The 23,130-nt window shown below is 39.8% G+C and overlaps 1 protein-coding gene across 2 annotated transcripts in view; it reads right to left on the bottom strand.

The window, feature by feature from the left end:
* abcc3 (ATP-binding cassette, sub-family C (CFTR/MRP), member 3) overlaps positions 1-23,130 on the bottom strand; it is an 82,448-nt gene that overhangs the window by 9,911 nt on the left and 49,407 nt on the right. Inside the window, exons 9-25 of one of the 2 annotated variants that reach the window (XM_033612279.2) lie at positions 22,612-22,789; positions 22,226-22,387; positions 20,772-20,864; positions 20,291-20,494; positions 18,914-19,060; positions 18,740-18,827; positions 17,871-17,937; positions 17,643-17,769; positions 15,912-16,088; positions 15,517-15,684; positions 13,987-14,170; positions 13,773-13,881; positions 13,399-13,555; positions 12,800-13,007; positions 11,983-12,293; positions 3,211-3,410; positions 800-926 (exon numbers count right to left, since the gene is read on the bottom strand). In XM_033612279.2, the coding sequence (XP_033468170.2) occupies positions 800-926; positions 3,211-3,410; positions 11,983-12,293; positions 12,800-13,007; positions 13,399-13,555; positions 13,773-13,881; positions 13,987-14,170; positions 15,517-15,684; positions 15,912-16,088; positions 17,643-17,769; positions 17,871-17,937; positions 18,740-18,827; positions 18,914-19,060; positions 20,291-20,494; positions 20,772-20,864; positions 22,226-22,387; positions 22,612-22,789 (2,707 nt within the window). Of the gene's footprint in view, positions 1-799; positions 927-3,210; positions 3,411-8,765; positions 9,080-11,982; positions 12,294-12,799; positions 13,008-13,398; positions 13,556-13,772; positions 13,882-13,986; positions 14,171-15,516; positions 15,685-15,911; positions 16,089-17,642; positions 17,770-17,870; positions 17,938-18,739; positions 18,828-18,913; positions 19,061-20,290; positions 20,495-20,771; positions 20,865-22,225; positions 22,388-22,611; positions 22,790-23,130 lie in introns of both variants that reach the window. The other variant, XM_033612278.2, reaches the window with a different exon arrangement.

Below are 23,130 nucleotides of genomic sequence, written 5' to 3'. Positions count from 1 at the left end.
ACGCTAACGTCAGGAAAACATGTAAACTTGGTTGCCATTGTTGTAAATTTCTCCCCAATTTCGGATCAATTTCCATCTGAAACATGTCCGGTTGTGTTTAGAAGCTTTTTGGTGATTTTTAAAGGGAGAAAGTGCAGCTATACACTGTCATTGTCAGGCTGCAAGCACACTGCTACATGTAGCGCCATGCTAATGTCAGGGAAACATATAAATTTGGTTGTTGATGTTGTTACTTTCTCCCCAATTTCCCATCGTATTCCTGCTGAAACATATTCAGTTGTGTTTAGAATAATTTATTGGTGATTTTTAATGAGAAAAAGTGCCTCTGCGGCAACACAGAGATAGGGAAGACGCAGAACTGCTGACCAATCGAGGCAGACTGGGCTTTTTTGGGAGGTGCGTTAAAGAGGCAGGTGTTGAAACAGAGCATTTCAGACAAAGAGTGAATACAGGTGTTCCAGCACAGACAGTATGAGGAAAATAATAATAAAAATTTTATGACCATTTAGTTTGATTAAAGCATGGAAACATGTTCTAGCAGAAACCTTAAACACAGTATGACCTAAATAGGTTCCCTACGTTATTTTGTAACATCGTCAAAGTTTACGAAGACATGGGTACTATTGACTTAATGCTATCCATTATAATATTGAAGTCACATCTGGTAACATAGACACCATATATGGAGCTAACTTGCTTATACACAAAACTAAACTCAGCTTCTAATTTACTTAAGCTATTGTATTAACAGTTAAATGCTATGGATAGATCATATTACAGTGGTTAGTTTGTAGTGTACCTGTAGAGCGTAGGACACTGACAGACCCACGAGGCCTGGGTTCAGGTTCTCCTTTCCAGTCACAGCAAACAGAGCAGCAAACAACACTATGCAGTTCCCAATGAATTCAATACGTACTCCAAGCCATCTGCAGGACAGAGTGTTACAGACGGGTTACAGTCTTGATTTAGACCGAATGGAGAACTCTGGAACTGAGCCTTTGGTATGACAGGAAATACGACGAGTGTTTTCAGCCGATGTAATTTTACATAGTTTGCTAGCATTTGAATGTGATTTTTAGCATCTGGAAAAATGACAAAACTCCCTGCATGAGTTTGTTTTAGCTCAGTCATGTCGGGCCTCTTGTTCAGCGATTCTCTTGTTTTACATTTCTTTGCATCCTCCGTCAACGTTCTCTTCACTCTCTTCGCCTCTGCCATGATGTCTGTAGGCTACTGAGATTAGCGAGCTAGTTTCTGTTTCTGATCTTTTCTTCAAATTGTCAACATACATTGTAGCAACATAAAACATAATAAGTATGCACATACAGATGAAGCATTGAGAAAACAAAGGGAAAGCAGTGCCAAAGAGCTGAGCTAGCTTTGAGGAGTTTTGTGGAAGGCATGACTGACCCTACCCTCTGGTTAGGTTGCCCTGACATTCTTACCCTTCCCAATCTCTAAATCTAAGCAATCCAACCAACAACAAAGGCAACAAGTACCAGTCAATTACAGGGAGAGTAAGGTGGGTCACGTCTTCGCCATCCTAGTAAAAAATGTGGATCCAAGGAGATCCTATCCACTTACCAAACTTAGTGCAAAAACAGCTGCTTGAAGGAAGAGGTGCCTTTCTCCCTTTTACAATTAAATGAACCTACACATAATGTGGTAGCTAGGTAAAAACATGCACATTGGTGCTTTTAGAAAATACTTAGGAAATACACCTGATTTTTTGTTGAAAGTTGGATGAGAAGATTGATACCTCTCGTCTCTACACTGTAAAATCCAACAAGTCCGCTACATTCTACATGCTGTCTTAGCTCTCTTAATCTAATAATTAAATGAATAAATAACTCTGTTTTAAATCTCACTATCATAAAAACACAAGAAAGAGCCATCACAAATGTATATGTTGTGTTCTACTGGTTAGATGCTAACAAGAGACTGTTTCTATGCAGCGCCTTCAGCAGAAACGCCCCTAGTGTTTCAGAGCAGAGAATACTGCTCTTTTTTTTTTTTTTTTTTTTTTTTAAAGCAATACTGAAACCAAATTTATATACTTGGAAAAGTTTTTTAATCATCCAAATCTGGTTGGGTGGTTAATAACACACTTTCCTGTAATGTGACAAACTCAAGCCAAATATTTATTTTTGCCTTACCCAGATTTTAAATTATGTTAAATTTATTTCTTTTTGTTTATTTTTACGCAAAGTTTAGTTGTATTTACTTAATTAGATGAAGTTGTTGCAATGTAAAAATAAAAAGTGAAATTAACATGTTCTTTCAGAGTGCTAGCTGCTTAAGGTAATCAGGTTAGTCTAACTTAACTTGATCATGACACATGAGATTTTGTATGTGGTGGAGTAAGGATATCTGCAAGTTCTGTTTTGTCAACATGTCATGAATACTGACATGTGATTGTCAACAACTACAGTGTTGTTTGTTACAGTTCAAAGCATATGTATGATATGCATAGTGTGACGTTTTATTTAGCTTGTAAGTTGGCTGAAGCTTTGTTTTCAGACTTTGTTTACTTAAGTTAGTAACACTTAGAACAAGTTCATTTCACTTGTCATTTTTAATTTGTAACAACCTCACAAAATTAAGTACATACAACTAAATCTTAAACTTTATGATTAAATATAAAGTAGGATAAGTTAAGACTAGTGGTCATATTTTTTTGCCTTTTTCAAGGCAACCAGTGTCCTAGATATATATATTTTTTTTTTAGTTTGATCAACTTGTCACATTTTACAGTGTATTATCCACAAACCAGCATCTAAAGGTGACTATTTAAATGTTTAATGTTGTTTGTTTCATCCTCACTGACACATAAGTGTAAATGTGAAATTGTGGTTTTATGGTTTTATGGGGGTACAATATTTCTGTGACCAGACAAGAAGCAGGCCTTCACATAACCGCCTGTAAAATAACAAATTGTCATTTTTACCCTTAGACCGTTTCCAATCATTGTGCTAAGACAACCGGCTGCTGGCTGCACTTTGGCTTCATATTTACTGTGCATATAGGATAGTGGTGTCAATATGCCCATTTAACTCAAGAAAGTAAATAACTGTTCTCCCTGAAAAAATCCTAACTATTCCTCTAAAGGCCTCATCCATCACACCAGTGTCTGTGTACAGAAGGATAAAAGAGGAGACAACAATACTGGAACACAGCTGCTGTTCTGCTGAGCTGAAACAGGACACTTACCTGTTGGACACTATACCAGGGTAGTAACTCTTTTGGTTTTCATCCACTTTCATATCACTCATCAGAACAAAGGCAGAGTGTCTGCCATAGGCTCGGATTACACTAGATCCAGTGACGGTCTCAGAGAAATGGGAGTATATGGGAGAGCGGCTGACTGACTCCAGACGCTTTAGCTGCCGAGACGTGGCAACATAAAATCTCTACAGGGGTTGAGGTGGAGAGAAACAAAACACAACATTACAACTGAACATGGTGTCACAGATGCCCAGATATTCAAAAACAATCATGATGCACACAGACGAGCCCACACGCATACACACTCGCACGCATGCAGGATAATAAAGAAAGACTGTGTAAACAAAACACCTGCAGAGCTCATTTGATATTCCAATTTACACATTTTTGATAGGAAGCCAGCGAAGGTTACATAAGCTCCACAGAGGTGACGAATACAAAGTCTAAATATAAATCAGCTCTCCTCAGGAATGTCTTTATACTGCATGTGAAGCCAGATGAACAAGTAATCACTTGTTGCACAAAAACTTTGTCAATTTTTATACAGCAAATAAAATGTGTGCTATTTCAAACTGCAGGTGTTTTGTTTTTCATCTCAAAGATTTCTCAATGATGAATTTAGTCTAATGAAAGCTGCAATTACTTTGAAAATGTTAGAAGTTTAGTTTAGCTTAGTATCTTTATGTGCCATTATACTGATTTAGTAAGCGGTTTGGCTTTCATTTGCAGAAGTTCGACATATATCATTCAAACAGAAGCTAAGGTTATAGACGAATGATGCAGCAAAGACACAGGCCATGCATGATGGATGCCAAGACAAAGCTATAGGAATAATATGAGGTTTGTGTTAGTACAGCTGATTGTGACTGATCATATACAATGTAACAGATTTATAAGTGTAAGCACGTTTAGGAAATGCTTATAAGCTTGATTGACTTTTTCTTATCCTCAAAGTCTGCATGATCCTTAAAGGTATACTCCAACTAACATCAATTTATCAAGGATTTTCATTGTTTTTGGATTCTTCATTCACCTCAGAGGCTTCCTGAATTCAATGAAACATGGGGTGAGTAACTGATAATCAAATAGTCATTTGAGGGCTAAACTGTCCTGTTAAGGTTAGACAAAAGCCTATGTATAGTGAATAGGCACCGTACATTGCACAGACTCATATGAAATGTGCTACTGACTGAGTGATTAATGATTGTTTAACTTAATACCTGAAGGCTTGATTATGAGATAATCTGGTTTACGAAACAGCTAACATTGTGTGATCTCTACCTGGTTAAAAAGGCTCAAATGATTTAGTATGTCACTTCAATAAAGTCTGGGGCAATCACAAGGTTAAAAAAAGAACTGTCAAAACCAAAGCAGCAGAGGCTGAATCTGACTTTTATTCCCTGGTATGGGTCAAGCTCCTAAAGCACCAGATACTTTCAAACTCAGCACCTGCAGTTACTTCTTACGTTCTTTCTATTAAGGTCTCAAGCCCAAGCTGATGACATTATGTAGGGAAGCTCCCCCCAGAGCCCCACAGAAAACATTATACAGCTGTTTTCAAAGGCTTTTTAGTACTCATTGTGACAAGTTAACTGGGCTCATGTGTAAAATTGAGCTCCTTTAACCAGATGTAATAGCAGAAATATGCCAAACTGTGCCATCTTGAGGTCAGGTACAGGATTGTTTGTTTTGATCACCACATATCGTATTCTCAACTTTAAAATGGCCAGTGAAACACTAATGAAAACCTTTTACGTGACCACCTACACATGTTAGTTCTTAATCACAACAGTGTCCAAAATAAACACAAAAAAGGACGATGATCTATTTGTCTTTAAGTTAGTAGAAAATAACATTCTAGTCACATTAATAATTCTTCATTATGCAAACCACGAGCAGTTATTTTGCAAAAATTAGTGTTGGATGATTTAGAGTTTGCCTTGTTATTGTTAAAAATTCATCAGTACTGCAGCAATGAACACTACACACACCACCATTAACAACTGCTGTTCAGCTACCACAGTTCACCCAGCTCTGACACCACAGTCTCCCAACAGACAGAGCAGCTCCTGTGGCAGAAATAACCTCATGAAACCTCAGTGGGCACAAGTTACTGTAGCTATCTGGCAAGCCTGACTGGCATAGAGGTCTCTCCTGGCACCAGAGGTCTATGCAGACCAGCAAGTATGTTTGGGAAAAGACTTGAGCTCACCTAGATGTACAACCCCAACTCTAAAAAAGTTGGGACGCTGTGTAAAATATCAATAAAACAGAATGTAATGATTTACAAATTATTTTTTTAACCTATATTTAATTGAATGCAGTGCAAAGATTTAATGCTCAAACTGATAAACCTCACTGACTTTTTTGTAAATACACACTCATTCTGAATTTGATACCTGTAACACGTTCCAAAAAAGTTGGGCTGAGGGCATGTTTAGCACTCAGTAAGTGTTTGGGAACTGAGGACACTAATTGTTGACGTTTTGAAAGTTAAATTCTTTCCCATTCAACAGTCCAGGGTCTTTATTGTTGTATGTTGTCCTTCATAATGCACTACAAATGGTCAATGAGAAACAGGTCTGGACTGCAGGCAGGCCGGTCTAGTACCAGAACTCTTACTATGAAGCCATGCTGCTGGAACACGTGCAGAATGTGGCTTTGCATCGTCTTGCTGGAAAAAGCAGAGACATCCCTGAAAAACAGGTCATCTGGATGGCAGCATATGTTGCTCCAAAACCTGTTTGTACCTTTCAACATTCATGGTGCCACAGATGTGAGTTACCCATGATGCCATTGGCACCAACACTCCCCCATACCATCACAGATGCTGGCTTTGAACTTTGAGCTGGTAACAATCTGGATGTTCCTTTTCTTCTTTAGCCTGGAGGACCTGATGTCCATGATTTCCAAAAACAATTTGAAATGTGGACTCGTCAGACCACAGCACGCTTTTCCACTTTGTGTCAGTCCATGTCAGATGAGCTCAGGCCCAGAGAAGTCAACACCGTTTCTGGATGTTGTTGATAAATGGCTTTTACTTTGCATGTTAGAGTCCTAAGTTGGATTTGTAGACAAAGCGACGAACTGTGTTTATGGACAATGGTTTACCAAAGCGTTCTTGAGACCAAGTAGTAATATCCTTTATATAATCATGACAGTTATTAATGCAGTGCTACCTGAGGAGCTAAAGGTCATGAGCAGTGTTGGTTTTCAGCTTTGCCCCTGACATGCAGAGATTTCTCCAGATTTTCTGAATCTTTTGATGTTATGAATGTAGACGGTGAAATTCTTAATTACTTACAATTGTGCATTAAGAAATGTTCTTAAACTGTTGGACTATTTGCTCATGCATTTCTTTTCACAAATTGGTGAAACCTGCGCTGCCCTTACTTGTGAAGGATTGAGCCTTATGAGGATGCCCTTTTCATACCCAATCATTATACTACCCTGTTATCAATTAACCTGTTTACCTGTCGATTGTTCCAACAGGTGTTTTTAGAGCATTCCACAACTCTTCCAGTCTTCTGTGGCCCCTGTCCCAACTTTTTTGGAATGTGTTGCAGGCATCAAACTCAAGATGAGTGTATATTTACAAAAAACAACTTGGACTTGGACTTGGATATCATTGCATTCTGCTTTTATTTATGTTTTACGCAGCATCCCAACTTTTTTTGAATTTGGGTTGTATTACAACCTACTGTGGGCAGCTTCTTTCAGTTAGTAAAAAGCTGAGTAGCAAAACCCAAGTGTAGTCACCACTGGACATTGCACTTCCTGTATGAATTTAATAAATATACATGTTGAGCATAACTAGTGAGATTATTTCCGCCTCCAGAGTAGCCCTGTCTCTGAGAATAAATGTGATATAACTAGAATTTTAATCTGCCAAAAAAATTGCTGCTGACTACATCTTCCACAGTTTTAGTCCCTGATCACACAGAAAGTGTTTTTCAAGTTTCAAAGGCGAGGCGCACTGCACTAACTTTTTAAAAAAAATTAAATGCCACTAGTAATTAGTATCTAGTTACTAAAATGGACAGACGGCGGGTACTTGCTGTAGCTCTGGCTAAGGGTGAGAGGCTGTCAGCAAACAGTTTGTTGAGCACAGATAAACGGAGATCTGTGTGGGTACATGAGATCCTAAAAAAGAGGGTGGATCACTGAGAGTACCACCAGTTGGTCTAGGAGGTTCACCTCCATGATGGCTGTTTCCAGGCATATTTTGGGATGACTCTGGGACAGTTTGATAACCTGCTGTATTTTGTTGGGCCGTATAGCTCTGGGTATCCAGCGATCACTACCACCACTTTCTCCTCCATTGTTTATCAACTGTAAACTTGTTGTCGTGACCACCACAGAAGGACTGCCTCTCAAATCATCTGATTGGACAATGGGGGAAAAAATGGAGATGACGTGAGGCACTTTTCTGCTTTCAGCTGAAGTTTTTTCATCTCAAGGAGTTCAGATAGCTCTGGCAAAAATGCCAGACACCTAGAGTGCAGACATGCAATTCGCATAGCAACACAAAAACAGCGAGTAAAAAGCTTCATTCTCATTGAAAACAATTACAAAAAGTCGCCTCCCACTGCTAAAATGCTGTCTGTGTGATCAGGGCCTTACACTACAACTGGCCACTGAGCCATTCAAGGGTTTGCCCTCAAAATCAAAATACATATTTTTCCTCTTACCTGTAGCGCTATTTAGAAATCTAGATAGTTTTGGTGCGAGTTGTTGAGTGTTGGAGATATTGGCCGTATAGGTGTCTGTCTTCTCTCCAATATAATGGAACTGGATGGCACTCAGGTTTGGGGACTGCTCAAAGCGCCAAAAAAATACACTTGAAAATCTCAACAGCAATGTCTCTCTCCAGAAATCATGACCCAGTTGCTCAAGATAATCCACAGATGTTGTGAGCAGTTCCATGCAGGAACTAGTTATTTACACCCACCAACTGTATCACTGCCCAAAAGGAAGCATGCATCTACTGTAACCTCACCTGATCTAGCTGACATTACAGCTCAGCCGAGGAGTTCAATAAATATTTACAACTCACGCTGTCATGACCATGAGCCTCTTGCCCATGAGTAGATGCATGCTTTCCTCTGCGCAGTGATTTGGTTGGTGTTTGTAGTTCAGTAGAAAGAAAATCGTGATTTCTGGAATAAGACATTTCTGTTAAGTTTTTCATATTTATTTTCTTTTGAGCACCACAAGTTGAGTGCCATCTAGTTCCATTTCATTGGAGAGAAGGCAGACATTGCAAAGGTCGATATCTCTAACACTCAGCAACAAAAACAATCTAGATTGATAAATAGCACTACAGTTAAGAGGTAACTTTTCTTTTTCGTTTTGAGGTGAACAGTCCCTTTAAGGCCCCGGTCAGCTATGACTACTGGACTGTCAGAGACCAAACTACACTTCACCTACAGCGCTAGTAAAACAGTGACCGCTTCAACCACATGCAACAGTCTACCAGCACACACACTCTCAGACATGCATGTTGTATTAATGAGTTAGCAGACTTGTTTCCTATTTACCTGAACCCACCAATAGAACACCATTAATGGGGCTATGACTATGAGGAACATTGGGGTGAGGGCAGAGCATATGAGCAGCACATTCAGTGTGTACCAGAAAGTGCGCATCCATATGTCAATATTATCTGGGATGTGGGAGTCTATAGCATCCATGTCTTTGCTGAAGCGGTTTAGTAACCGCCCAGTGGGGTTGCTCTCGAAGAAGGCCTGCGGAGCACGCAAGACCCCCTGAAGCATGTTGCTGTGTGTGACCTTGGCTGCCCGCAGCATACTGTAGGCCCGGCACAGCAGGCAGTTAACCAACAACAGCAAACCTGCGAGAAGGGGGGAGGGGAGGGGGAGGGGTCAAGTGTGACAGCACAACAACACCTGTGTTAAATGGATTAGGGCCCGTTCCTATTAAAAATGTGTGCACCAGACAAACAGAAAACAGAAGATGCATCACTTCTTGTGTGCCAGCACAATGCCCTAAAAGTGGAGGTTAGTGTCAATGGTACAACACAACTTTGGTATCAGAAAATAAACTTCCATCTATCTTCCACCACCACATGCCTGATCACTTGTGACTTCACATGGCCACCCACAAAGATTTTAGTATCTCCAGAAGTGTGAAGTCGTCATCTGCCTCCTGTGGGTGCCATTCCATACATTGGCACCTTGTGACTCCGTACTAAAAACTACACTGCTTTTAACGTTGATGAGAGTAGTGCTACCACTTTACCTTCACATAATGTATTTGTCCTAATTACAGATATGCCAATTTTCTGTCCTGAATTGGATTCCTAGGACAGAGGGAAAACATCAATGTCTCGATGCAGAAAAGTCAGTAACTGGAAATTTTAAGCCCAATTCTCTACATTATGATCACTTTTACCAGTTTTGTAAGACTGGGCTGTGCATTCCTTATAGCTGAACCAATTGGAGGGTGCAATATAACTGACATAAACATGTAAAAAGGTGTATTATTGCTTTCTGGACCTCTGTGAACTGGGGCCTGTGTTAAGGTGTTGTGGTGCTCTGGGCATCGATCTGCATTGAGAGTGATGGCCTAGTAAAGTGAATGGATGCTGCCTCTGAGTCTGCTTCATTAATACAATACAAAGATGCATCAATAATCATTTTATAGTCGCATTGTGGCCCTCTGAATTGGAATTGGATTGTGAGGTGCTTAAAAATTCCCAACTCATACTGATTCCAGTACATCAACTATATGTTGAAGCAGAGTACTTACACAATACCAGTACTCTTAAAATCATTATAATGTCATATATGGTAACATGATGCCAAGGATTGCTATGTAGAATGACATTAAACTGGAGAAACTGCATCTAATATGAACTGGTCACATCATTGCTGATAAGTGTCCAGTGGACTAAATCAGTGCATCTTGATCCAAGATCTTATAAAAATGCACTTTCAATACATCAGAGCTGTGCGTCTGAGCAGGACACTGACAAACATCTGCAAGTCAAGCTTGCACTGAGTGTCCTGCATGTTTAGTACAGCAAATGTCTCTTTAAAGGGGAACACCACCGACATTATGAATTCCAATATGTTATTTCCATGGCCTAGAAAAGTTTAATCAACATTTGTGAACATGAGCTCCTCTCTCTCAAAGCCAGAACCCAGAGAAGTAGTCCCAAATTTGTGATGTCATGGGGTCTAAAGTCTGAAGCTGTTCCAATGGGTGTCTGATTTTGTGGAACCACAGAATGTTTGTTTTGTTTTTTATACCTAAATGAGCTCTATTCTATTTTAGTTTTCTAAGTTCCAAAACCAAAGATGTACCAGAAAAGACCAAATTACTGTGATGTCACTCTAACATTTGTCCTGTTGATGTGTTCAGCTGTAAGGGGAACATTTAAAGAGTTAAACACTGTGGCCCAATCTATATGACGTTTCTGCTGTGCTTATGTTGTGTACTGTGTTGCTCTGCTAGCAGCAGGGATAAACCAAATCTCATTGCACTGAAGCTAAGTGATGTACTGCCATGATGGGGCCACAGCAAAACAGATTTTAGCCAAATATGATTAGCAGTGTAAGTGTACTTCACTTATAGAATATTTTCACTGCTTTACAATGCCATCTTACAGCCCTATTCTGATGGAGAACTAAAGCCATTGTCTCAAACTAACCAACTAAATCCAACCAACTGAGGCAGCATTTGCTTGTTTCATTTCATGTACATGATGCAAACATTTTCTATTTGGAAGTTATTATAAACACACACTGTGATTTAGACTATACTTAAAACATTCCCCAGGATTTGAGTTTTACCACTCTGGTTTGGAATTTGGGAGAGAGGTGTTTATGTTTACTGATATTTTTGGATAGTCTTAGACCATAGGAAAACATGTATGAATTTTAAAATTAGGTGCTGTTCACCTTTAATGAAAGAATGCAGCTAAAAGCAGTGTGTGACAAAGTGGTTTAAAACCTTTTTAATCATGTGTATTAGTATTTTACCTAAATGTAATAGAAAATAATCTCACTTCCAATGAATCATTACTTATTTACAATTACCTATGCAGACACCAAGCATTTGTAGTACTTGCCATCTCTGCCTGAATGAAATATAACCCGATGTGAAGAATTTGTGTCACTGACTTTTTTATAGTTTGCATTAAATTTAACCCTATATCTGGCTAAATATCATTCTGTATTTAAATTCTATTTAAAACAAAGGTGAGGAATTATTAGGCTCTTGTTAAGACACACAGATACTCTGTTACATACACAAACTGTCTTTTATCTAAACCGCCAACTATTTCAACTCAGTTCAGACCTGCTCTATTTTTCCATAACAGCATAATTCCCTACCCTTACATGCATAGGCTGCACATTACACACCCTAAATCCCTTAAACAAATCCAGGCACACTGGCCTACAATACAGACCCATTATAAATAAAGTAGATCAAATTGTATTAACACTGGTCTACCACTAGAGGGAGGTGCTACATCCCTAAAGTCAGTACATTGTGTGCATACTCGGGCCCAGCTGTATTTAACAACCTGACAGTGTATATGTCTTTGTGATTGCATGAAGAGTGTGGAAGCAGGCTCGTCACGGACAACATCACAGGCTACGGAGAAACAAAAGCTGAAACTGGAAGGTTAATCAAGCTGCTGCTCCAACATGCATGCGGCATGCCATCCCAGGAAGGGGGCATTAGGAAAGATGAAAGGAAAAAGGGAGGATCTGCATCTCTTAGTACCTGGACAAAGATGTATATGAAAGCCAAGGGCACTATGACAACGGCAAAGATGGGTGTGCTGGAAACGATAACTATCATGGTGGAGAGAGAAACGAAGAAGGTGCCCAGGAACATGAGTACAGTGGCTGGAAGAGCCTCATCGATAATGTAGATGTCCTTGGAGAAGCGGTTGATGACGCGCCCTATAGGCGTGGTGTCAAAGAAAGACTGGGGCGTGTGAAGTTTGTTGGTGAGCAGGTTATGGTGCAGCTTCTTGGCTGCACCGATGTTCCCCATGGCTAATGTGAAGGAGGAGATCATGACCAGGATACCTAGGATGGGGGTGAATCAGGAGGAGCAGGAGTGGAGGAAAAAGATATTGGAGAAATGAAGGTTTCATTGTGGAATGAGAAAGTAATGGAGTTCCTAGTAGACACAGTCAGCATCTGTCCATTTACAGCTCACTGTAAAAAGAACATCACAATAACAAAATACACATCCACAGCCACTTGAAGGTCCTCTCTGCCAAAGCATCTCTTCACTGAGCTCACTGGAGAAAAACCTTTCAGCTGGCTGCAAAGCAAAGACATTTAGTTTATTTCCACCGAGTCTGCAACAAGAAGCTGTGTGGCAGGAAGCGGCATTTGGAATTTTAAGTAGCTGTTCAGGTTCAAAGACAATGTTAACATCACATGTGCACATGAAACCTGAAAACACCTCTTTGCAAAAGGCTGTTTCTATAAAAATGTTTATATGTCACAATAAATGCATCACCATGAATGGAGCTTGACTTAAAAATGACAATTCAGTTTTTATTAAGACACTCAGTGTTTCTTACCTTGTGCAATGCCCAGTGCTGCATACACCCCCACCCTCATATTAACATTCTCCTTTGTCTGATTTCTTGAGGCGTCGTTGGTCCACTGGCTGAGCCAGATGTTCGCGCCGATGGCCGCTGCGCTCTGGCAGCCATACAGCAAACAGATGAGCACTGACAGCAGAGGTCCCACTGCCTTGGCGTACTCCAGGTATACCTTTGTTTTCACCTGGTTGGGAGTGACAAGAGTTTAGCCGAGGTCAGCTCAGACAGCCTCAATGACGACAATAAAAAATAAATTAAAACTATTACATAAACTATGTGCATAAACGGTAGCAGAATAGCTGAGTAGATGCGTTTGTGTTAATGTCAAATTCCAACATGGCTAAGACACCCTGGTGTAAATAGTATTGTTGGCCATGGACACCTGGGTGTTAATAGCTTCTGCCTTTATTTTATCTATGTTATTAAGTGTAATGCCTCCTAAAATGGATAAAAAGGATGAATATTTACTCCCAACAAGCCACCACATCTTAGCATTTCAATTGGACCCATCTTTTTAGTCTGTTAGTCAAATAGAAAATGGACAATAAGAGAAATGTGAATGAGAAAAGACTGACCCTGCCTGTTTCCGTGGTCTCAGACTGGATGAGTTTCTGCATCTCATGTGGTTTCTTTTTGTCTAGTTGCTCTGAGTGTTTCCTCTGGCTGCAGCCGTGTCTCCTCACTGAGCGGGATCTGGGGTTCTCTCCGTCTGCTGAGATGATGCTGATCTGCCTGTAAAGGGAGATTATGTCCGTGTTTGGTACGATTTTTGGAAGATGTAAAAATTCCACCAGAAGATAATTCAAGAATGTGTCTCCTGTCTGTGTTGGATAACAGATGACAATGCTCCCCTGACCAAATTTTATTCTTCAATCTTATCTATCAGAAAAGGGCAGAATGTATGACAAAAATATCACGTCTGGTAGGTGGCTAGAAATATTTCCTCTACCTTATGAAATTTCTCTTGGCTTCGTTGATCACTGGCTCATTGTCCACCATGTCTGTGTGGTTGCTAAGGGCATCGTCAGGATACAGTTCCTCATCTTCGATCAAGTCCTCTGTAAAAGCATTGTTTACAGTGTGTTACACAGCTTTTTCAAACAAGTTCAACCATAAAATATGAGACATGAGGTTATATAAGAGTAACGGAAGTGATGCTCCACCTGTGGCCTCTTCCTCCTCTATGATGTCCTCCAGGGCATAGTTCCTGAGAAACTCTGCGAAGGCTCCATTCTGTTTGAGCAGCTCCTGGTAGGAGCCCATCTCTGACACCCTGCCCTCCACCATCACCATTATGTTATCCACCTGAGGCAGGAAGCTGATGCCATGCGTCACTAGAATACGGGTCTGTAGTTAGACAACAAAAGAAACCTTGTTACATCATAAACTACACACATGACAGTATCAGAGCAAGCCAACGGACAAAAACCTTTTACTACGAGCTCAACTTCAGTGACATATTCAGTAATATAATATGTTCATCTTCCCAGCAGGATCCAGTCAAACAGGAACTCAACCACCTCTTATCAGAAAATGGCATCATAAATATGAAAAACCAAGGGTAATAAACTGATGCAACATACAATTTCCTTTCTGGTAAAATAAAAGATACAACTTCCTCTACTGTAGCAATACTAAAACTACTGACAAGCTAGCTGTTCTGTGAGGCTGTACTCAGTCACAGCAATGCTCTGAGCTATAGTAGTAGTAGTGGTTCATTTACCTCGGCAGTGTTGTTTACGTATCACAAACTAATGGAGGTACATTTCTTAGTAAAACTATAATTACCGCCTTGCAGTTGTATGCTTCTGCAAACAAGTCAAGATGCACTTACAGTTTACATCCATGTCTGTGATAACATTTATAGACATTCTCCCCCCAGCAGCAAAGATCTATGCAATCAGCACAGTGTCAAGGTGGACACCCAAGATTAGTGTCACCAGTTCAGTATCTGACCAAATGTCTCCCCTTCTGTTCCTGAGATATGATGTTGAGTAATGACCAGAAAAGTGTTTTTGCAGACCATTATGATGTCACAGTGAAGTTGACCTTTGACCTTTTGGATATATTAATGTTATCACTTCATCATTTTATTCTAATACACACTGCGGGAATTTTGTCATAATTAACATATAAACTCTTGAGGTATGGCCAAAAATAAGTTTTATGGGGTCACAGTGACCTTTGACCACCTAATTCTTACAAGTTTAACTTTTGGGTCCAACTGGACATTTGTGCCATATTTGAATTCCCTCAGTGTTCCTCAGATATTGTGTTCATGAGAATGAGATGGATGCAAGGTCATAGTTACCGTGACCTTTGACCACCAAAACCCTAATTAGTCATCACTGAGTCCAAGTGGACGTTTGTGTCAGAAAAAAAAAAATTCCCTCAAGGTGTCCTTGTGATATTTATAGGGATATAGGGAATTCTCACAGGGATTCACAGTGATGACCTATGACCATCAAATTCCTATCAGTCATGTTTGAGTCCAGGTGGACGTTTGTGCTAAATTTGAAAAGAAAAAAAAAAAATCCTTGCAAGGCATCCTTGAGATATTGCAATCATAAGTGTGGGATGGACAGACATACGGACTTACGGACACCTCAAACAAAAAAGAAATGCCTCCAACCACAGCTACAGCCGGCACAGAGGTATAAAAAGATGAAAACCTGGATTTAGGCACTCCTCACCTTGCCCTTTAGCACTCCTTCTGGACCAATGAGGTTGTCAAAGATGTGTTTGGCCACGTGGGCGTCCACAGCAGACAGCGGATCATCCAGGAGGTAGATGTCAGCGTCACTGTACAGAGCTCGGGCCAGACTCACCCTCTGTCTCTGCCCACCAGAGAGGTTGATGCCCTGCCAAGTTGAGACTCATTAGCAGAATCGCTTTAATCATTGTGGTTATTTGCCAATCTAACATGTGAATTTATTCAGTAATATAACAGATGGAAGAGGAGGGGAGGGTTTATGAAACTGAATTGATTAAATGTCTGAAGCCTGAAAGAAAACAATAACTAAAGAAACTAAAACAAAAGCAGTTACCCAGTAAGAAAGTGGAAAATTTCAGTGCTTCTCTGTTGTACCTTTTCGCCTATCTCAGTCATATCTCCACCAGGCAGCACTTCCAAGTCAGGAGTTAAGGCACAGGCTTCAAGAACGCAGCGGTACTTCTGCTCATTGTAAGGATTCCCAAACAGGATGTTGTCCCGCAGGGTGGCATTCTGTATCCAGGCCTGCTGGGGTACGTATGCCACTGATCCCTGAAGAAAGGAGAGGCAGAAAAACTGGAATATAGCGACCTTTAATAAGTATTTTGTCTCCTAAATACACATACAACTATATCCTACCAAATCAAAATCTTATCCCAGAGTTCCAAGGGTATCCTTACACTCTCAAGAGATTTTCAACTGATTTTGTCTGAAGACATATAATGAAAGGGGAAGCTTGCCCCAAAATTAAAAATGCATATTTTTCCTTTTACCTGTGGTGCAATTTATCAGTCTAGACAGTTTTAGTGTGGGTTTCTGAGTGTTGGAGATATCAGCCATACAGCAGATACACGCTTCCTTCTGCACAGTGACACAGTTGGTGAGAAAGAAAATAGTTCCTACATGAAACTGCTCACAACAAGTTCTGTGTATTGTTTTGAGTAACTGGGTGGTGATTTCTGAAAAGAGACATCACTGTTGGGTTTCTCAAATTTATTTTTTTGCGCTTTGAGCACCACAAGCCAAGTACCATCTAGTTCCATTATATTGAAGAGAGGGCAAACATCTCTATGCCCAATATCTCCAACACTCTGTGACTTAGACCAAAACAATTTAGACTGATTAACAGCACAACGGGTAAGAGAAAAAATATGTATATTGATTTTTAGGGTGAACTGTCCCTTAAAGCATGATAATATAAAGTTCGGGCTGCAGTTTACCAAATTCATAACCTTTGAAATACTGTGTTATAATTTGTTATTATTAAAGGTATGCTATACAATGTGTAGACTGGACACACATTAACATTTATTTCAATGCATCACTTCACTTTATGTTAATGACCAAAGAGGGTCAGTGGCATTTGTTTTTGGTACAGTGTGGTAATAAGGCTCAGTTAATGGAACAGCCAAGATCAACACCAATCTAATGTAAGTCTCTTAAATATGAAGCTAAAGTCAACAGGTTCGGGCTTAGCTTAACAGTAAGCAGGCAGAAACAGCTGTCCAAAGTTAAAAAAAATCCCAGGACCCATAAAGCTCCCTGACACAGTGTTCTTTGTTAGATTAATATAAAAACCAAACTGTAGGAAAGACAAACCAGGCTAGCTGTTTTCCACTACTTCCAAACTTTGTGCTAGGCTAACTAGTTAATAGCTAGCTAATGAGAGTGGTATCAATCTTCTCATCTTACTCTCTGCAAGAAACTTTTTGTGCTTTACTGTCTTTTTCCTTCCTTTTTGAGTGTCTAGTTTGTTTTGCCAATGACACTGCATTTACTTGTTAAGTACTCTGAACTTACATGACTCTTCTACACCACTTATGTGCTAACTTGTGCATACAGTGCTTTATAAACAAAGTCCAACTGACTGATTCTCCTCTTTTTTCCCCTTCTTTTGGTAATATATGTGCAAATGGTGCAATAATATATTATAATAATAATATTTTTTTTAAAACATGAATGTTGGCAACACATCTGAAGTTGTGAATAAACAAGGAGTTGGAAGATTAGAGCAGCTTTAAAGGAAAGAAAGGGAAGATGAAGAAGTTAACATAACCTGCTGCTTGCTTGGTTTTTTTTTGTAAAGAATATGAAATGAAGTCCTACCCGGATAGAAACCTCTCCCTCTAGTTTCTCTACTTCACCAAGCAGCGCAGAGATAAGGGAGGATTTCCCGCAGCCAACGTGGCCCACCACTGCCATCAGGGAGCCCTGGGGCACCATCATGTTAATACTGCAGACACACAGTCAATAGTCACATGTTAAAGCCTCAGGTATGACGACACAAACACATAACAAGTGCAAACATACAGCATGTGAATTTCCAAGACATACTTGTGCAGAATAGGAGGATCTTCTTTAGCCCAGGTGAACTTCCCGTTGATAACTGTCACTGAAAAGTCTGCAAAAAAAGTCGTGAACTTATTTTCAGCAGCTTTGGAATCAGTGGGCGAGATGTACTCTGATGAGACCAAAGACTGGAGGGCATTTCTTAAGTATTAGTCATCGAAAAGCTCTTCAGGCTCTGAGTCACTGGGTGAAAGGTACAAGTCTTTTATCTAAAGAGCCTATTGAGTGTACACAATGGAATGATGACAGGAAATGACAATTGACTGCGATCATTAAAGTCTGTCTAAACATGTGCAATGAGATAATGGTGAAGACACCTGTTTTTCTTGGATGCCTCAACGGTAAACAAAGAATCCAAAAACAGAGAAAATTCTTGATGAGTTGCAGTTGTAGGGGTCCGTGTTTAACAGCAAAACTATATCAAAACATCCATTTAAAAGCTCTCACACAGCTCATGCAGTATAATCCAAGTCTCATTGATTCCTTGATTGCTTCCAAAACACATGCAATTTTACTAGAATTATTTAAAACACATAAGGCTGCAGGATTGTTTTAAATAGTGAGGTTTTGGCACATAGGACTGGATAAATAAGACTTGTATTATACTGCACGACCTGTGTGAGAGTTTTAAAGTGGGTTTTGGAAATAGTTTTAATGTTGTTAAACACAGATGCCCAGGACTTTCAATTTAAAAAAGTTTTTTTTCAGTTTTTGGATTCCTCATTCACTGAGGCGTCATGCGAGAAAAAACAAAGTTTTCTTCATAAATTTAAAGTAAAATGGGGTGAGTGTTATACAAATTTTTTTGGGTGAAGTGTCCCTTTAATCAAAGGAGTAGCAGTGTTTAATTTCACCTGTGGCTGTGTTCTTTCTGTCCACGGAATCTGGGTCCAGCTCATCGTGACTAAGGAAACCTTGAATTCGCTTCAGTGAGACGCTGGCCTGCGACGCAGAATAAACACACAAGCACTCAATGAAACCTGTAAACAAACACACAAAAAAAAATGAAGAGAAAAAAGAAATCCTACCTGAACCATGCTGCTGATAACTTGGGGGAGCATGTTGAGTGGAAACCTGAGGATGTTAAAGAGTGAGAGCGACACAAAGGCCTTCTCCGCATCCAGGATGTTATTCTCATCCACAGTCACATACACAGCAAATGTTGTCAAGGCAACCTGGAAACACATCGGGCAAACAGGCTGCTTAGACATCAACATCCATCAATTTACTGTAGAGATGTGCAGCAGTCAGTGCTGTGATGCTGCACACACTTGCAATCTGAGTCAACCTGTGACTCAGCAATGACCTCATTATCAACAGCTGGTGATATTAAGCACATTATAGTCTGCAGAGTTTGTAACAACTGATATACACAGGCTTTTGGCTGGTACAGTGCATATCAATGTTAAAAATAAGACATATAAAATCGATCAAGAAATTTTTTATTAAATGCTGTCACCTATAAAACCTGATACAGACAAACCTGATGTAGACACCAACCAAAAAAAAAAAGTACATTTACACTACAGCCATATTATTTCGTTGGCTGTCATGCCGTAGCCACAGACATCTTCTCTGTTTACTTAAACAAAACTAGCAGACCTCTTGGATCAGGTCATGCTTTTCTCAAAGGTTATGTTTAGGGTCAGCAAACAGGCAGTCAGCTGATAAAAAGTGGTGTGTTATGTTGCTCGGGCATTTGCACTTGAGCGTGTCCACTTTTGCTGTGCAGTAAATGATTCCTGATTTGTCTCTGGTGTTGCTAGTAGGCTGAGAGGGAAGCCAATTGTAAGATTATTTAACCACCTTTTATATAAGCAGGTAATTTTGTTAAATGTTACATAAAAGTTCCAGAAAGGAACTCAGACAAAAAACATGGGGAAAAAAAGGGAAAACAGGGTCAAGGTTGGAAAAAAACAAACTTACCTGTTAATGACCATGGTCCCAAGAACATTCTCATATTAGCTGATTTGTTAATATACAGTGAATTCAGTTTCTAAAGAAATGAGCTCTTTATCCCCAGGATTCTAAAATGTTTCCAATAAAGCTCATTTGTAATATCTGACCACAAACTATGCAATCTTAACACTTGCTGGATTGGATTTACTGTACAGCTGTCAAACATGACTTATGGGCTTATGTCGGCTGCCTGGAGGCAACAAGACTTCATCCAACAAGCCCTAACAGGAAACAACAGCACAGGTACTCATGTTGTCATCTTCAGAAAATATCAAACATGAAGACATTTTGGTTGAGACTCATGAAGCCTGTTTGGATTTGTTTTAACTTTTAGTTCACACAACAAAGTGAAATAGTAAAGGGCTCAGTTGATCCTGACAATCATCAGTTTCACATTGCAGGCTCTTGAAAGAAAGCCAGCACCCAGACATGTGGACTGAGCTTACCAGGAAAGGGGCACTGGTCCAGGCCATGGTGGACAGAGCTCCCAGGTAGGCTGTCTTACGCAGCACGTTGAGCTCCTTCTGCCTAATGACCAGGACCTTTTCTTTGAAGGAGTTCTCCCACGCGTACAGCTTAAGGACTTTGATGCCATTCAGGATCTCGCTCATCAGCTTGATACGAGAGTCCTTATACTGCATCTGCTCCACCTGAAGAGAGAGGAAGAGGACAAACATGAGGACAAGACCAGACAGTGTTTGACCAAGTGTTGCTTGACATACTGTCTGATATCATAATATCAAAGGTCAGCGTCATAATTTTTCTCTTCCCATGTGAAAGAAACTAACATTGGCAACCCAGTTTGCTCGGGATAATTCATCAGAAAGAACATGCCAAAACCAAATATATTTGTATCACTGATGTGCTCCCACTGAAAGTCAACAGACAAAACTGAGTTATTGCCAAATTCTAACTGACTGCTTGTACCTGGTAAGCTCGCGTCTTCATGGCAATGACAGCATTAAAAGGGATCAGCATGATCATGACAGCCACCCCAGCCAGCACTGATGGACCAAGGTTCTGGAAAATACCACACACAGTCAGTAAATTACTGAATATATAATTCAAAACCAATACAGAGATAAAGACAAAAGTTGCCTGTGTTCAATAAATCAAGTGTACATGTAACAAAATATGGAGGGAAATGCCTTGTCATACCTTTCTACAAGAGGGCTTTTTACCTATACTGTTCAGTGGTGCCAAATTTCCAGAAAGCTCAAGGGCCCTGGAGCCAAACATTTCCCTAAGCTTTTATTTTCAGTATGTATGTAAACCTGGCACAGCAGGGCAGCACATTTTCAAAACTTTCATTTCATGAGACTGCAATTTACATGTACTATTTGCATTTTTACAATCTCTACTCAAAACCTCGCTTGTTCTCTCTGCTCTGCGTACAGCCTGCAGTTCAGTGAAAGTTTCATAGAGATTCTGTCACATGATTGTTGGTCACAGCTGAGTCATGTGTGGCTTATCAGTAGTGCTGAGGAGTGCAGAACTTGATGGATTTTTTTTTTCTTTTTTACAGGATCTGGTTAGTGCAAATAATTTATTTTTGGTAAAAATTTAAATAAGACGTAGAATATAGTAATTTTAATTAAATTTTAAACTTGGATTTGCTTACGTTTCATGATGAAAGCATGTGTCACACATTATTTGTTCAAGGACCATCTGTAATAGAGCTGAGTAAAAATAATCCATTCATCCAATTCAAATTGATCAAATCATTTGAATGACCCGATATTGATTCATAAAATCCAAGATCTATCTTATAATATGCACATTTTCCCACAGATGTGTGAAGCTTTTATCCCAATAATCTCACAGTAGTAAACGGTCCCCAGCGCTAAATTATTAACAACTGTAGTATTGAGAGTCACAAATGCTACCGGATCTTTTATCTGTAACGGATAGCTTACTACTTGTATGTTTTGGTGTAATTTATTATCATGTTGCAACAGCCTCTCCTCCTCCGGTCTGTGCTTTTATGTACACACAGGCACACAAACACAGAGGAGAGATTCTGCGGTGGAGACAAAGAAGTGAAGATAACTTTGAATCGGGACTTTGTGAGTCGAAAGTCGTTTTTACAGGTTCTGGCTGTGATAAATGGTGTAATTTTTGGGATCCTTTACAGAATACATGCCTTTCAAACCTGCTAGCTGGTTGTAGGGAAGGAAAACAGGCAAAGTGGACAGGAGCACTCTGCTCATTTGAAGGACTCACTGTAGCAAATGTACATTAATGCATGATTTTTTTCTTTTTTAGGTATTAATTTTATTCTATTTTTTTCACAGAACTGATCGGTGGGCCAGAGTTGACCCACAGGCTGACAGCTTAATAAGCCTGATCTAGAGTAACCCATGTATAATTTCTGCAATTACCTGCCAGAGGAAATACAGTGCCAGCATAATCTGAAGAGGAGCAGACCACAACATATTAAGGAAAGTGGTGAGGTCCATGAACCTCTGTGCGTCCACAGACATCAGGTTGACAACCTCTCCCACTGTAGATGAACGCTTGGCAGCATTAGTTATCACCAGCGCCTGCAGGACATTGATGGAGTAGAGAAACAACTGTACTTAATAATGTAATACATTTCTTTTCTGTGAAGCATACTATTATCTCCTCGAGCATAAAATGTGTTTTAAGACTAAAGTTTCGCTCACTTTATTGATGGAAGTGAAGTTTTTAGGGCTTTTTTAAAGATTGTGCATTTATGCTTAAAGCTTAACAGTCCTAAATCGAAGATGTGAGAATTTCAGCATACCTTCCTGTAGATTGCTCCTATGATAGCGGTTCGTACATTCATGCCGGTGACAAAACAGTACTGAAAGTGATGGTGGAGGATGAGAGTCTGCAGGAAGGCTGTGAAGAACATGAGGAAGGCCAGCGAGTAACCCCACCAATCAGGAGCACCCTTTTGTTTTGTGAATGAGATCAGCATCCTACAAGAGTGAAAAAAAGAACAATTCTTTTAGATTAAACACACAACATCCAACTAATCTGGAAAGAGCTGTGTTGATAATGGCACACAGCTAACTTTTTATGTAACCGCTCCTTTTCCTTCACATGGTCTGTGAATACAAACACACACATTCTTTGCATGCAAAATATTAACATGAGTTAGCAGAAACACACTATTTATCCATGGAGTTTATAAACCTTTTGGCATTATAATGAGTTTACTGTTTTAGCGGCAGACCAAGGGTGTAGTGTATAGACACAATGTTAGTTTGAAGTGATGGTAATATAATATTATCCTCCTTGGACAACTAAAAGTTGAAAG

This window comes from Epinephelus lanceolatus, chromosome 21 (assembly GCF_041903045.1).
Source record: "Epinephelus lanceolatus isolate andai-2023 chromosome 21, ASM4190304v1, whole genome shotgun sequence".
Classification (NCBI taxonomy): domain Eukaryota; kingdom Metazoa; phylum Chordata; class Actinopteri; order Perciformes; family Serranidae; genus Epinephelus; species Epinephelus lanceolatus.
This window is presented reverse-complemented; position numbering and strand designations above follow the sequence as displayed.